Source organism: Schistocerca nitens, chromosome 1 (assembly GCF_023898315.1).
Source record: "Schistocerca nitens isolate TAMUIC-IGC-003100 chromosome 1, iqSchNite1.1, whole genome shotgun sequence".
Taxonomy (NCBI): Eukaryota; Metazoa; Arthropoda; class Insecta; order Orthoptera; family Acrididae; genus Schistocerca; species Schistocerca nitens.
In genome coordinates, this window is record NC_064614.1 from 973,245,362 (window position 1) to 973,259,269 (window position 13,908).

General features: G+C 42.8%; 1 protein-coding gene across 1 annotated transcript; it reads left to right on the forward strand.

Moving 5' to 3' along the window:
* The first annotated feature begins 626 nt into the window (after positions 1 to 626).
* On the forward strand, positions 627 to 2,825 carry LOC126216306 (GATA zinc finger domain-containing protein 14-like). The gene has a single exon (XM_049942105.1). The coding sequence runs from the start codon at positions 627 to 629 to the stop codon at positions 2,823 to 2,825; it is 2,199 nt and encodes a 732-aa protein (XP_049798062.1).
* Positions 2,826 to 13,908: the final 11,083 nt, after the last annotated feature.

Here is a 13,908-nt window from a genome sequence, read left to right on the forward strand (position 1 = left end):
CGTGGTAATGTCCTTAGATCGTGAGCAACAGTAAATCAAACATGTTAATTTATTCGTATCTGTCGCGATATGGAAAAAAGCTGGTCTTTACAAAAGCATAACCATATTACTTGTCAAGCTGTAAATTGGCATGGCTTCATGTAAGACTCATACATACATCCTGTAAAAATTTAATCAAAATTGAAAAGGGTCAGTTAGGACCTTTAGATCACATGGTATGGAACGACCCAAAAAATGGTTTGACAAAAAGTTCCATTTTGACGAGCTCTTATCGAGGATATAAGTTTTATAAAATCTTTACATTTGGAACTTTTACATTGATTTGGTTTCTTTCTAGAAGGTTTCACATTACATAATGTCGAGTTTCTTCTTAAATGATGAGACTAAAATCCGTCCTGCCATCCCCTAACATCCCCTCCTCCCCAAAAAAGAGCATGTATGCATCATTTTTGTGTGGCGCTGAAACATAGCACTTAGTAGTATTTGAATACAAATTATGTTTAACAGCCTGTAAATTGATTCCTGAGCATCATTGCATTAAGTTCTATAAATATTCCATGGACATGTACTTATCTAAAAATTAAATTATCGTTTTTCAGTAACAACATTGTACTGGTGCAACAGTCATGGCCACAGACACCAGGATCCGCTCAAGTGTGCTGAGCAGAGGCTGTCGCTGCAGCAAACGGGACGGCTTACCACACGATTGCCGCTGTCCACCAGAACTCAAGGGTGACAGTCCACAGATTGGCGCTGGAGACCATCCATGTCCTCCGCCGGAGCCACAGTTCCAGCAGGGTGCTGGAGCCGGAGACGCCTCTCAGGACTACTGCCAGCAGATGCCTTCAGACGGCTACTACAGTGGTGGCTCTGTCCCCACCACACCCCGAGACGCAGCTATGCCCCAAGGGCAGAATGCACAGTTCGGAAATCAGGGAGATAACGAACCACAGCACCAGGGGCACAGCAATCCGGGAATAGGACACAATCCACATAACAGTCCTTTGGACAATGCTGTCTATAGTTCTGGCGATAACCAGGTTACTGATGCCACTCATCACCATAATAATCCAGGCCATATGAACAATTTTGGAAACCCTGGTAGCCAAGTGGATGGAGCTGGTAATTTTCCTCATGTACACTCTGACAATCCACATGGACAGTTTGTACCTGCTCAGGGTAATCCTCATTCACTCAGCAGTCCTCGTGACGCAGTTCACAATAACCCACATCACATGAGTCATGGCAATCCAGGAACCGAAATTTCACATGGAAATCCCCATCAAATGAATCCTAATTACCCCCATGGAAACCCCCATCAAGCTGAACATGGTAACCCCCACAATCCTGGTCACAACAATCCAGGAACTATCAATAATCCGTACCATGCTCGACATGAGAATCAAATGAATTTCAATAACCCACACTCAGGCACTCATGGTAATCCTCATGCCCCCAATACTGTCAATAACCCACATATGACACACAACCCTGGGCCAATGGAGATGTCAAATAATCCTGGTACTCATATACAAGGACAAACTATGGGGAATCCCCAAGCAATGAATCCTGGCCACCCACATCATGCTGGTCATGGAAATCCACATCAAATGAACCCTCATTCTGGTCATGGAAATCCCCATCAAATGAACCCTCATTCTGGTCATGGAAATCCCCATCAAGCGAATCCCGGTCATGGAAATCCCCATCAAGCGAATCCCGGTCATGGAAATCCCCATCAAGCGAATCCCGGTCATGGAAATCCCCATCAAGCGAATCCCGGTCATGGAAATCCCCATCCAATGAACCCTGGCCACCCACCTCATACCGGTCATGGAAATCCCCATCCAATGAACCCAGGCCACCCACCTCACGCTGGCCATGGAAATCCCCATCCTGGTCACATGCCACATCATGGCACAAGTATGCCATATGATGCAGGTGCCGCTGGAGAGACCTCGACTTATGGTAACCCTCATGGACAGTATTCAGGCAATCCACATGGAGTAAATACTCCAAATCCAGGTCATACTCATGGTAACCCAACAGAAAGCCATAATCCTCATTCAGGTTATCAGCATAATAACCCTCACCAGACCTCAGGCAACCCTAGCAAGGCACCAGACTATCCATATGAAGGGTACCCACCACAGGTACTGCCCCCAAGTCCTAAGCATAATCAGATGTACCCATCTCACGCAGCTCACGGACATCACAACCCTGGTACAGCTCACCAGTTTAATGCAAACAATCCTGGATATGCCCATCACATGGGGCATCATGAAAGCTATGGCCAACAGTATCCACCAAATGCTAATAACATGCACAACCATCCAAACAACCAACATTACCCACATTCAGGCAACATGCATAACAATCCAAACCAAATGTTCCAACATAATATGACCCACTCTCATTCTCAAGGTGATGTTGTCCATAATCCACATCAATATAATTATCAACACAATCCCAACGTGCATGGGGGAAATCCTCATTACGGCCATCAGGGTACATCTGGCGCTGGTGTTCACAATCCTGGTACCCACATGGGACATCCACACAATCAGGGACCACATGATACCATGGGAAATCCTCATATGGGGCACCATGGCTACCCACAAAACAATATGCAGGGTGGTTTCAATCCTCATGCTTCACCTAGTCAAGTCCATAATTTCGGCATGCATGGCAATCCAGGTCAGTGGAATGCAAACCAGGGATACCAACAATTCCAAGGGCAACATGGCTATGGGAACCACCCTGGTGGCGGTCAGATGAATACATTTAACAATCCATCACATTATGGTAACCAGGCAGCATATTAAACAGCCATGTGCGAATTATCCTCGTCTTCATCCTCAAAGTGTTGTGTACAGTGCGTTATGACGAGTGTATAAATTGTCTTTGTGTCCAAAATTAAAACCTGTGAATTGTAATTAACTGTTCTTTGATTTCTAGATTGGGAAACAGTCATCAGGAAGTATGTAAGATTGTGCTAGTGAAATTTATTTATAGAGCTGTTGGCACATTGCTAAAAACTTTTGCAGTATTTCGATAAATTTTAGTACTGGAAAGAGCATTGAGAGAATCTTGAGGAAGAATTCTTCTACTTTTGCATCTTCACTAACAGGATGAATCCTTGAGCATTGTGTCAACGTATTATGTAAAGGACTCTGCTGAAAATGGCTTGGTAATCACCATAGCCGTCCACTTATCTACGGATAATTGCAGATACGCTGATGAGCCAGAGTTTTATGACCACTGCCGACAACACAGCTACCTTATAGCGCTGCGGGCGTGTGGCGCGGTAAAGAAACTGTCTAAGTGGCGTAGAGGCGGACGGAGAATCATCCTAGGACGATATGGGCCGGAAAAAGGGAAATCCACTGACATAAGCGACTTTGGAAAAGGGAAGATTGTTATGACTCTGCACCTGGGAACGAGAATCTCGAAAACGGCGAAGATGTTCGGCTGTTCATTGCGCTACTGTCGTGAATATCTATGGAAAGTGGTTGAAGGATAGTGAAACCCAGAGAAGGCAACAATTTGTTAGAACCTAACACTTATTACAGAATGCGGAGGTCGGAAACTTGACTGCTCTGTGAAAGAGGATAGACGATGATCTGTGACAGATGTGACAACAGGGTATAATTGTGGCAGAGGCACAAGTGTTTGGGAGCATACACTTCAGTGTACAGTGTAGGAGTCCAAAGTGTTTCCGTGTTGCTGAAAGATCAGTTACGATTGCAGTGGGCATGCGATCATCGAGATTGGATCGTGTATCAATGAAAACGCGTCTCCTAATCGGATGACCACGTTTCTTCTTACAGAAAGTGGATTGTCGTATTAGGATACGCCGTCATCCAAGCTAACGAGTGGTCGAAACATGCAACGCGTCGCGATGCAGGCCGGTGGAAGCAAAACGCGACGTTCACCTGTTCTCCTGTGGGAGCTGTGGTAATAATCGAAGGCACCATGACAGCTGTGGACTTCGTGAACGTTATCGCAGACAACCTCGATCCGTTCGTGAACATTATTGCGGACAACCTGGATCCCTTCATGTTAGAAGTCTCACCCGAATACCTCCCCCGACAGCCATGGCATATTCCGCCAGAATAATCGTGCGTGTCACAAGGCTGCAGTGGTTTGAGGAGCATAATAGAGAACTCACCCAAGTCGCCTTTTCTGAATCAGACAGATAACATCCCTGACACTTTCTGGTGCGAGCTGCGCCCCCAGTAGGAGTTAATGTACCGGGTGATCAAAAAGTCAGTATAAATTTGAAAACTGAATAAATCAACGAATAATGTAGATAGAGAGGTACAAATTGACACACATGCTTGGAATGACATGGGGTTTTATTAGAACCAAAGAAATACAAAAGTTCAAAAAATGTCCGACAGATGGTGCTTCATCTGATCAGAATAGCAATAGTTAGCATAACAAAGTAAGACAAAGCAAAGATGATGTTCTTTACAGGAAATGCTCAATATGTCCACTATCATTCCTCAACAATAGCTGTAGTCGAGGAATAATGTAGTGAACAACACTGTAAAGCATGTCCGGAGTTATGGTGAGGCATTGGCGTCGGATGTTGTCTTCCAGCATCCCTAGAGATGTCGGTCGATCACGATACACTTGCGACTTCAGGTAACCCCAAAGCCAATAATCGCACGGACTGAGGTCTGGGGACCTGGGTGGCCAAGCATGACGAAAGTGGCGGCTGAGAACACGATCATACCAAACGACGCGCGCAAGAGATCTTTCACGCGTCTAGCAATATGGGGAGGAGCGCCATCTTGCATAAACATCGTACGTTCCAGCAGGTGTTTATCAGCCAGGCTGGGGATGATTCGATTCTGTAACATATCGGCGTACCTCTCACCCGTCACGGTAGCAGTTACAAAACCAGAATCACGCATTTCCTCGAAGAAAAAAGGCCCGATAACGGTAGATGTGGTAATTCCAACCCATACCGCGACTTTCTCGTCGTGAAATGGAGTTTCCACGAAAGTTCTAGGATTTTCGGTAGCCCAAATTCTGCAGTTGTGGGCGTTGACAGACCCTCGGAGCGTGAAATGAGCTTCGTTGGTCCACAACACGTTACTCAACCAATCGTCATCTTCCGCCATCTTTTGAAACGCCCACACCGCAAATGCCCTCCGCTTCACTAAATCGCCAGGTAACAGTTCATGATGCCGATGGATTTGGTACGGATAGCATCGGAGGGTACGCCTCAGTGCCAACCAAACAGTAGTGTATGGAATGCCGGTGCGACGTGCGACTGCACGAGCGCTGACTTCCCCGTGCATAGACGAACTCGCTGCAGTCTCCATTTCTTCCTGAACTGTTTCAGCAGTATTACGCCTTGTGCTCGGTCGGCCACTACGGGATCTATCGTCTAAACAACCCGTGGCTACGAACTTCGAAATCATTCTCGCCACAGCTGCATTTGTCAACGTACCTTTACCCGTTCGAATCCCCTTCCTATGGCGATAAGATCGTAACGCTGAACTAGCACATTCGCCATTCTGATAATACAGCTTCACTAAAAGCGCCTTTTCAGGTAACGTCAACATGCTGCGACTGCTGGCGTATCTGATTCTCTCTCTCATTACAGCTCCTTTTATACACGATTGTCATGGGCAGTCACTGACGTTTTGCTGTCCAGTGCCATCTGTTGGACATTTTGTGAACTTTTTTTTTATTCTAATAAAACCTCATGTCATTCCAAGCATGTGTGTCAATTTTTACCTTTCTATCTACATTATTCCGTGGTTTATTAAGTTTTCAAATTTATACTGACTTTTTGATCACCTGGTACTTTGGTGCAAAAGTGCTCATCAACCTCTCATCCAACGTAATGAAAGAAAATGATAATCATACCAAAAAATTAAAGAAATACCATACGTAACTATCCACTCCATGGAAAATTTATCTGATTACCTAGATTCAAGGAGGGAAAAGTTCAGTTAGTTTGATGGCAAGTAACTATTTATAAAGCATCATGAGAAGTGCTCTGTGTTGTAAATGGCATCTGTTCACAGACGTCTGTAAAACTATTTTCATGAAGAAAATACCATTGTATTCAGGTAAATATTAAGCTGTTAGTAGGAGAAAAATAGCAGCTAATTAACCTAATACAACCAAGGTCGCTGCAGCTTTTGTTATTTACTACGTTACATTTAGGTAGCTACATCACAAATAGTGTAAGTAATAAATTGACAGATTATTATGAATACTGTGCACTTATAGTGTCTAAGAATTGCTGGTAATTTGTTAACATATATTTCCGTTCGCTGTACAGCCATTTTGGTCTCTTCCCTGTCGAGATCAAAGGGACACGACGAATGAATGAAAGAATGAACGCAACCTTGTATTCTCGAATAACGCCGTGTGTATGTACAAAGTCCACAGTCAACTGCAATGCATTTTGTGAATCCTGTAGACAGCAGCGGTGTTGCTGATCTGAGCTCATTCGTACAGTCCTTAACGTGAACACACTTGAAGGATTCGTCACCCAGCCACGTGTAAGTGATGTGCGCACTGAAAGGGTGTGTAAAGACAACACTACGTAGCCTACTGTCGCTGTAGTTGCATTCACATGGACGTGATGATGAAGAAGCACATCCGACTGATGCCGGCGATTTTCAAACAGCTCTATGTCGGATACGGTTAAGAAGGGGGCATATTTTCATTTGCAGTAGTGCTCTCACCTCTCAACCCATCTATCTTTCCTCCTCACTCACCACACACACACACACACACACACACACACACACACACACACACACATATATATATATATATATATATATATATATATATATATATATATATATATATATATATATATATATATTAAAATTGCTACACCACGAATGTGACGTGTTACAGATGCGAAATTTAACAGACAGGAAGAAGATGCTGTGATATGCAAATAATTAGCTTTTCAGAGCATTCACACAAGGTTGGCGCCGGTGGCGACACTTACAACGTGCTGACATGAGGAAAGTTTCCAACCGATTTCTCATACACAAACAGCAGTTGACCGGCGTTGCCTGGTGAAACCCTACATTTAAGCAGGATAATGCACGACTGCATGTTGCAGGTACTGTACGGGCCTTTCTGGAAACAGAAAATATTCGACTGCTGCCATGGCCAGCACATTCTCCAGATCTCTCACTAACTGAAAACGTCTGATCAATGGTGGCCGAGCAACTGGCTCGTCACAATACGCCAGTCACTACTCTTGATGAACTGTGGTATCGCGTTGAAGCTTCATGGGCAGCTGTACCTGTACACACTATCCAAGCTCTGTCTGACTCAATGCCCAGGCGTATCAAGGCCGTTATTACGGCCAAAGGTGGTGGTTCTGGGTACTGATTTCTCAGGAGCTTTGCACCCAAATTGCGAGAAAATGTAATCACATTTCAGTTCAGGTATAATATATTTGTCCAATGAATACACGTTTATCATCTGCATTTCTTCTTAGTGTAGCAAATGGCCAATAGTGTATTTAATGTACATTGTTCCTTATTTGTTATTCAGTACATGTCACTCTTACCTACACCTCACTGCATGCGTGTTTCGCAAGAATTTCCATATTCTCTCGCTCTCTTCACGCAACCTAAAAGTCCTTGAGAAAAATGGATAGTACACTTTTAAAGGAAATTTAATGTAATTTAATTTTGTACTGCAACAAGTTTTCGCGTCATTGAGGAAAAACGTATGTTTGTACATAATTAAGGAGAGGACGGCCAGTGATCTCCTCACTGCGGATGCACACCAGGCTCGAACTCTTAAGGGAATCGGCGAAATGCCGCGAGTAATGAGGATAATGGGCAAAGGCCACTACTTTAGTAGCATGTAGATAAGTTGAGTATCTGGGTCTGATGGGGGGCATGCTAGCGTAGATTGTGCAGCAGTGCTGACCACTGTGTCCGCATGGCTTAGTGGTTAGAGCATTTTCCTAACAAGCAGGAGACCTGGGTTTGGATCCGCGTCCGGCACAAAACTTCGTCTTTCCCCACTGATCTATATCAATTCCCATTCGCAGCCAATTTCTGTAATTCCTTTGTGCCCAAATTGTTAGTGTTTACTGTGTTTCGTAACAATACGTCTGAGAAGTTCGGCGAATGGTCTCAAAAAATAAAGAAAACAAGAGTTGTAAACAAATATCTTTACTAGCCTTCAAAGTAATCATCATTACCTAGAATACACTTCTGACATAGGTCATAAGGCTGTTCTGTAAACAGTCAGCAAACGCTTCTTGTGAAATCGACCTAAGAGCCGTCTTCTTGGGCTGTTGGATATCCGCAACGTCTGCGAATGTTCCCGAAGAACAGTGCTTAACTTGTATTTGCTTACCTTCAACCCCTCTACTCTCACTTTCAGAAAGCCACCAATCATGAGCAAGTACCCGTCGCATTCATGTCATTGTAAAATGGATTAATGCGATAAAACGAAGTTTTGATTAAAATTAAGGAAAACGGCGACGGAGACTCACGCAATGTTAGTGAAAGCGTACCGTCAAGCAATCACTAAAAAGTTTGTATTTGTGTATTTTAAATGCTGTAGACAAGGAAAATAAGCCGCTTTAGGGTCAACATGAGCAAGTCCCGACAAAATCGAACGAGTGCGGCGGATGTTTGTGGATGATCGGCCGCTGACTTCAAAAGTGAGAGCATACGTTGAAGATAATCACACAGTGTAAGCACTATTGTTCAGGAACATTCGCAGACCTTGCGAATATCTAACAAAGCGTTACCACGGTGCTTCGAGCGATTCCACAAGAAGCGTTTGCTGACAGCCAATGGCTCAAATGGCTCTGAGCACTATGGGACTTAACATCTGTGGTCATCAGTCCCCTAGAACTTAGAACTACTTAAACCTAACTAACCTAAAGACACCACACACATCCATGCCTGAGGCAGGATTCGAACCTACGACCGTAGCAGTCTCGCGGTTTCGCCGGCCGAAGTGGCCGTGCGGTTAAAGGCGCTGCAGTCTGGAACCGCAAGACCGCTACGGTCGCAGGTTCGAATCCTGCCTCGGGCATGGATGTTTGTGATGTCCTTAGGTTAGTTAGGTTTAACTAGTTCTAAGTTCTAGGGGACTGATGACCTCAGAAGTTGAGTCCCATAGTGCTCAGAGCCATTTGAACCATTTTTAGTCTCGCGGTTCCGGACTGAGCGCCTAGAACCGCTAGACCACCGCGGCCGGCACAGCCAATGGCTTCACAACCTATGTCATAAAGTATATTGTAGCTAATGCTGATTATTTTGAAGGCCGGTAAAGATGTTCTGTTTGTAATTATTGTATCCTTTATTTTCTGAGACCATTTACCGAAATTTTAGGGCGCGGATTGTAGATACATATTTTATAAATTACTTACCAGCCGTACTGCCTCGGAAAGAATTATTTCAGACAGTCACATGTGTTCTGCACACATCTATGGCCCAATTCACACAGAACTGGAGTGGCGCGGACGTCTCGTGTGGACGTGGGTCTGTTTCGCGCCTCCTCAGTGTTAACAAATGAAGCAGTTCGCAAAGAGATATCTCGGAGGTGACTTGTCGCTTCGTGACCCTCGCCGCGTTCGTTTCTCGCCACGAGTGGCGCACGGAAGGGATGGGTGGCAGAGACATCGAAGTGGCGCGCTGCTGTTTTCATTAATCTGGAGTCATCCGATGTGAGTAAAAAATTTGTTTTATATACATGAAGCAAAGCTACGTCCGATTTCGTAGATAGTTCCTCAGTAAAACACATACTTTTCGCGTAAAAAATTAAAAACAACTGTTTTGATATTCGCGTGTGTTCTCCGCTATACTGTCTTTCTTGCTCAATTTTGAAGAAACTATTCTGCAAATAGATTAACTTTTCAACATCTTGTAGTCTGATGTCACAAGTTGATAGTGAACTGGTTCTATTTCTATCATTACGCATTACTATTGAGATACTTCCCTAATAAATATTCAGAAAAGTTTACAGTTAAGGCTGTAGTCGTTGGCCAGTTAGCGTTTGATGACTTTTAAGACATAGTTTGCCACATAAGAATTATAGCTAACATAAACTTGGCGGTGGAAGGAGGGCGATACTTCTTTCCAATCCCGAGTGGATAATTATTATAATTTGACATTTGCCGCTACGAGCCACGACGCACAACATTCTAAGTTATGACAGCGCGCTATGCAGATATCTGACTCGCCTTGCTCTTTCGTATATGGTTTATGAAGTCAGTTACAATCATATTTTAAATTAATATTGAATTAAGAGTTTTTTTTCACTTTGAAACTAGAGGTAGACGACCGCAGATCCAGCGGCAGACTTCGCTTTGTACTGTATACGTGAGTTTTTCTTGTCTACACTAATGATTTCATTCACAAAACATTAAATATCTATTTTATTTTACATATTGTCGCACAAAAATAACGTGTGTTCCAGCGAGCAATGAAAAAGTAATGGGATTTTACTATTGATATTACTAAAGTATTCTTTGTTCTGGATGTTTTATGTGTAGCTATTTGCTTACCGGTACTTATTTCATGCTTACATATTTGACTTTCCTAGGCTCATGCAGTGTACATGAGTTAAAATGTGATTTTGTATATTTTTGTACCGGTTATTACACAATTATTCATGTTACCTTAGAAAAAAGTACTATCATTTTTTATTTCCCTGGGCGAACAATGTTGAGTTTGTGCATTTACAACCTTATGCTCTGAAGCACTCAGTGTTTTCTATGTTACTTCTTGCAAAAACAGAAACCTTATATTAAGAAGATACTACAACATAGGTCAGAACGCATGATGTTCACTGCTGTACAAATCTACACAAGTAGCAGCAGAAGATACAGGAAAGATTAACACTATTCTTGTTGCAATTACATTAAACACGTACATTCAGCATTACATTGTCTGTCCTCAATGTTTTTTTTTTTCAGACAATCGTGCAAATCCACTATTCATTTGGTACTTTCTCATTCGTTTTACAGCTGGGATAAACCGTCAAATGTCAAGGATGGCTTTCTTCTTGGCACGTTTTACTGGCAAAATTTTAACACACAAGGTAGGGGAAACTGTAATGTTATTTAGCGCCAGATTTCTTTTCCAGACACCTTTTGGCTTCAGTGAAATACTTTGGCAAATCCCCTTATTTTAGTATGGTTTTCAGGTGGGTGTCGCCAGATACACTCAATGCACCCAGTGGTCTAGTGCTCTAAGATCCTTAAAATTGTATTTTTCCACCTTGCACAAAAGGAATCTGTTTTTGTTAACGTTGACAAGGACTGGAATTCAGATTTATGGATGAAATGATATGTCGTTCCTCTCTATAAGGACATGGTACGAAACTATGCCCAGTGACGAGGAATATCTGAACTACAGCAGTGAAATATTTAAGGACGATTGTATTTTGGAAAAGTGTTGTTATAAATATTTCGAACACCTCTCGAAAAATCAGCAATGTATGAGCTTGCATTCAAATGAAAATAATATGAAAAATAGGAATTATGATACAAACATTCCAGTTTCGTTGTTTTTTTCTGAATTTTGCCCTTCACTTCGTCTAACGCTGTATGAAAACACTTTTGAGACACTGTAAAACCGCTGGAAACGTTCAGAGTAAATGTTCACTTCTTTCATTTCGTCGAGTGTGGCAAATTTATTTTCTTTTTTTCTACAGTAACGTATGTACCCAATACATTCTTTGCTGCTCAACATTTGCAAGTTGCAAAGGGTTAGGTGTGAATCATTCCCGTAGAAAAATTAAGAATGACAATGCTGGTAAACCTCTGACATTATTTGATTTTTAAACAGCTGAGCAAAACTGAACGTACTCAAGACATTTCTCTCTTTACTCCCATGAACCATGGACCTTGCCGTTGGTGGGGAGGCTTGCGTGCCTCAACGCTACAGATAGCCGTAACGTAGGTGCAACCACAACGGAAGGGTATCTGTTGAGAGGCCAGACAAACGTGTGGTTCCTGAAGAGGGGTAACAGCCGTTTCAGTAGTTGCAGGGGCAACAGTCTGGATGATTGACTGACCTGGCCTTGTAACACTAACCAAAACGGCCTTGCTGTGCTGGTACTGCGAACGGCTGAAAGCAAGGGGAAACTACAGTCGTAATTTTTCCCGAGGGCATGCAGCTTTTTGCTATTTGGGGAGCAAAATAACTTATGATGGTCGAAGTAGAGAGGATATAAAATGTACACTGGCAATGGCAAGGAAAGCGTTTCTGAAGAAGAGAAATTTGTTAACTTCGAGTATAGATTTAAGTGTCAGGAAGTCGTTTCTGAAAGTATTTGTATGCAGTGATGGAGTGTAGCCATGTATGGAAGTGAAACATGGACGATAAATAGTTTAGACAAGAAGAGAATAGAAGCTTTCGAAATGTGGTGCTACAGAAGAATGCTGAAGATTAGATGGGTAGATCACATAACTAATGAGGAGAATAGAATTGGGGTGAAGAGGAGTTTGTGGCACAACTTGACCAGAAGAAGAGATCGGTTGGTAGGACATGTTCTGAGGCATCAAGGGATCACCAATTTAGTACTGGAGGGCAGCGTGGAGGGTAAAAATCGTAGAGGGAGACCAACAGATGAATACACTAAGCAAATTCAGAAGGATGTAGGCTGCAGTAGGTACTGGGAAATGAAGAAGCTTGCACAGGATAGAGTAGCATGGAGAGCTGCATCAAACCAGTCTCCGGACTGAAGACCACAACAACTAGAACAACAACTTATTCCGATCAACAGTAAACTGGCACACATTTTTTTTAGCGCAACGCAATCTGACTTTCAATAATCCCTACAAAAGAATGGTCCCGACTATCAATAACCTATACCTTTCATGAATCACTTACCTCACAAAAATCTTCGTTACTCAAACTACTGCAATACAGTGTGCACCAGTGCTGCCAGCTAAATAAAAGATTCTAACTACTGAAGGCACTAACTACTGATAGGCATAGTTAGCAAATGAAAGATTTTGATGGAGAACAATGTATGTACCTTAATAGTGTTCAAAAGTCATAATATATGTATCGGTTCATGACATCTGGTCTTTCAAATTTCGTTTTTCTGACGGACACACGTCCAGGGTGCCTATTCTGTATCTTTCCGCCATTGTGCCGATCGTTTAGGTACTCAAGAGCACCAAACGGTCTAGTACTCGAATTAGAGTCCCATCTTTATTCAGTATGTATTTCGGTAGCGATGCCGTTCGGGTCTAGAGAACCGAAGCGCTGTTGTCGATTCGCGTCGCGCAAGCCAATCAAAAGCAAGCGACCCCACATCCGCGCTTGCGCACTGCAGCGCCCACAGCGCCACGAACACAAAGCGGCTAGCAGATGAAACAGGTACGCAATTCTTCGCAGTATCGAACTTGCGTTTTCGCAGTACGAAGTGTTGCTAAAATGCCAGCGGAAATGTCGGACGAAACTGATTCTCAGCTGAAATGCACAGAAATTTTTACAGTTTCCCTGACCGCATGTTTCCATGCATACCTAATAACGATAGTGTTTTGACTGTATTTTGCAGATTGTCGTAAATCAGGCATTATGTCATCTTATTCTCATTCACATTGTCATCGTGTTTTGGATTTTACGTTTCGGAAATTGGGTTAGGAATAGTGTGTAGTACCACATTGCACTGATAGATCTATACAAACACCCGAAAAACTGATTGAGAGTTTCAAAGAATAAGAAGATAAACAGAATGTGGTTTTAAGTCGCTCCTAGAGATCCAAATGATTAAGTAGCCCATTTCCCTATATGATACGTCAACGATTTCTGTCTTTAAAACAAAATTGAAAAAAACGCGTTTTCAAGAGATCCTGTAGTTCATCGAAGTTTGTAACATGCATCTCATAAATGAAAATGTTTCGTATATGGTTCTACAGTCTAA

Bases quoted from the DNA above. Each gene is read 5' to 3' on its own strand.
- LOC126216306 (XM_049942105.1), top strand. From the start codon at position 627: ATGGCCACAGACACCAGGATCCGCTCAAGTGTGCTGAGCAGAGGCTGT.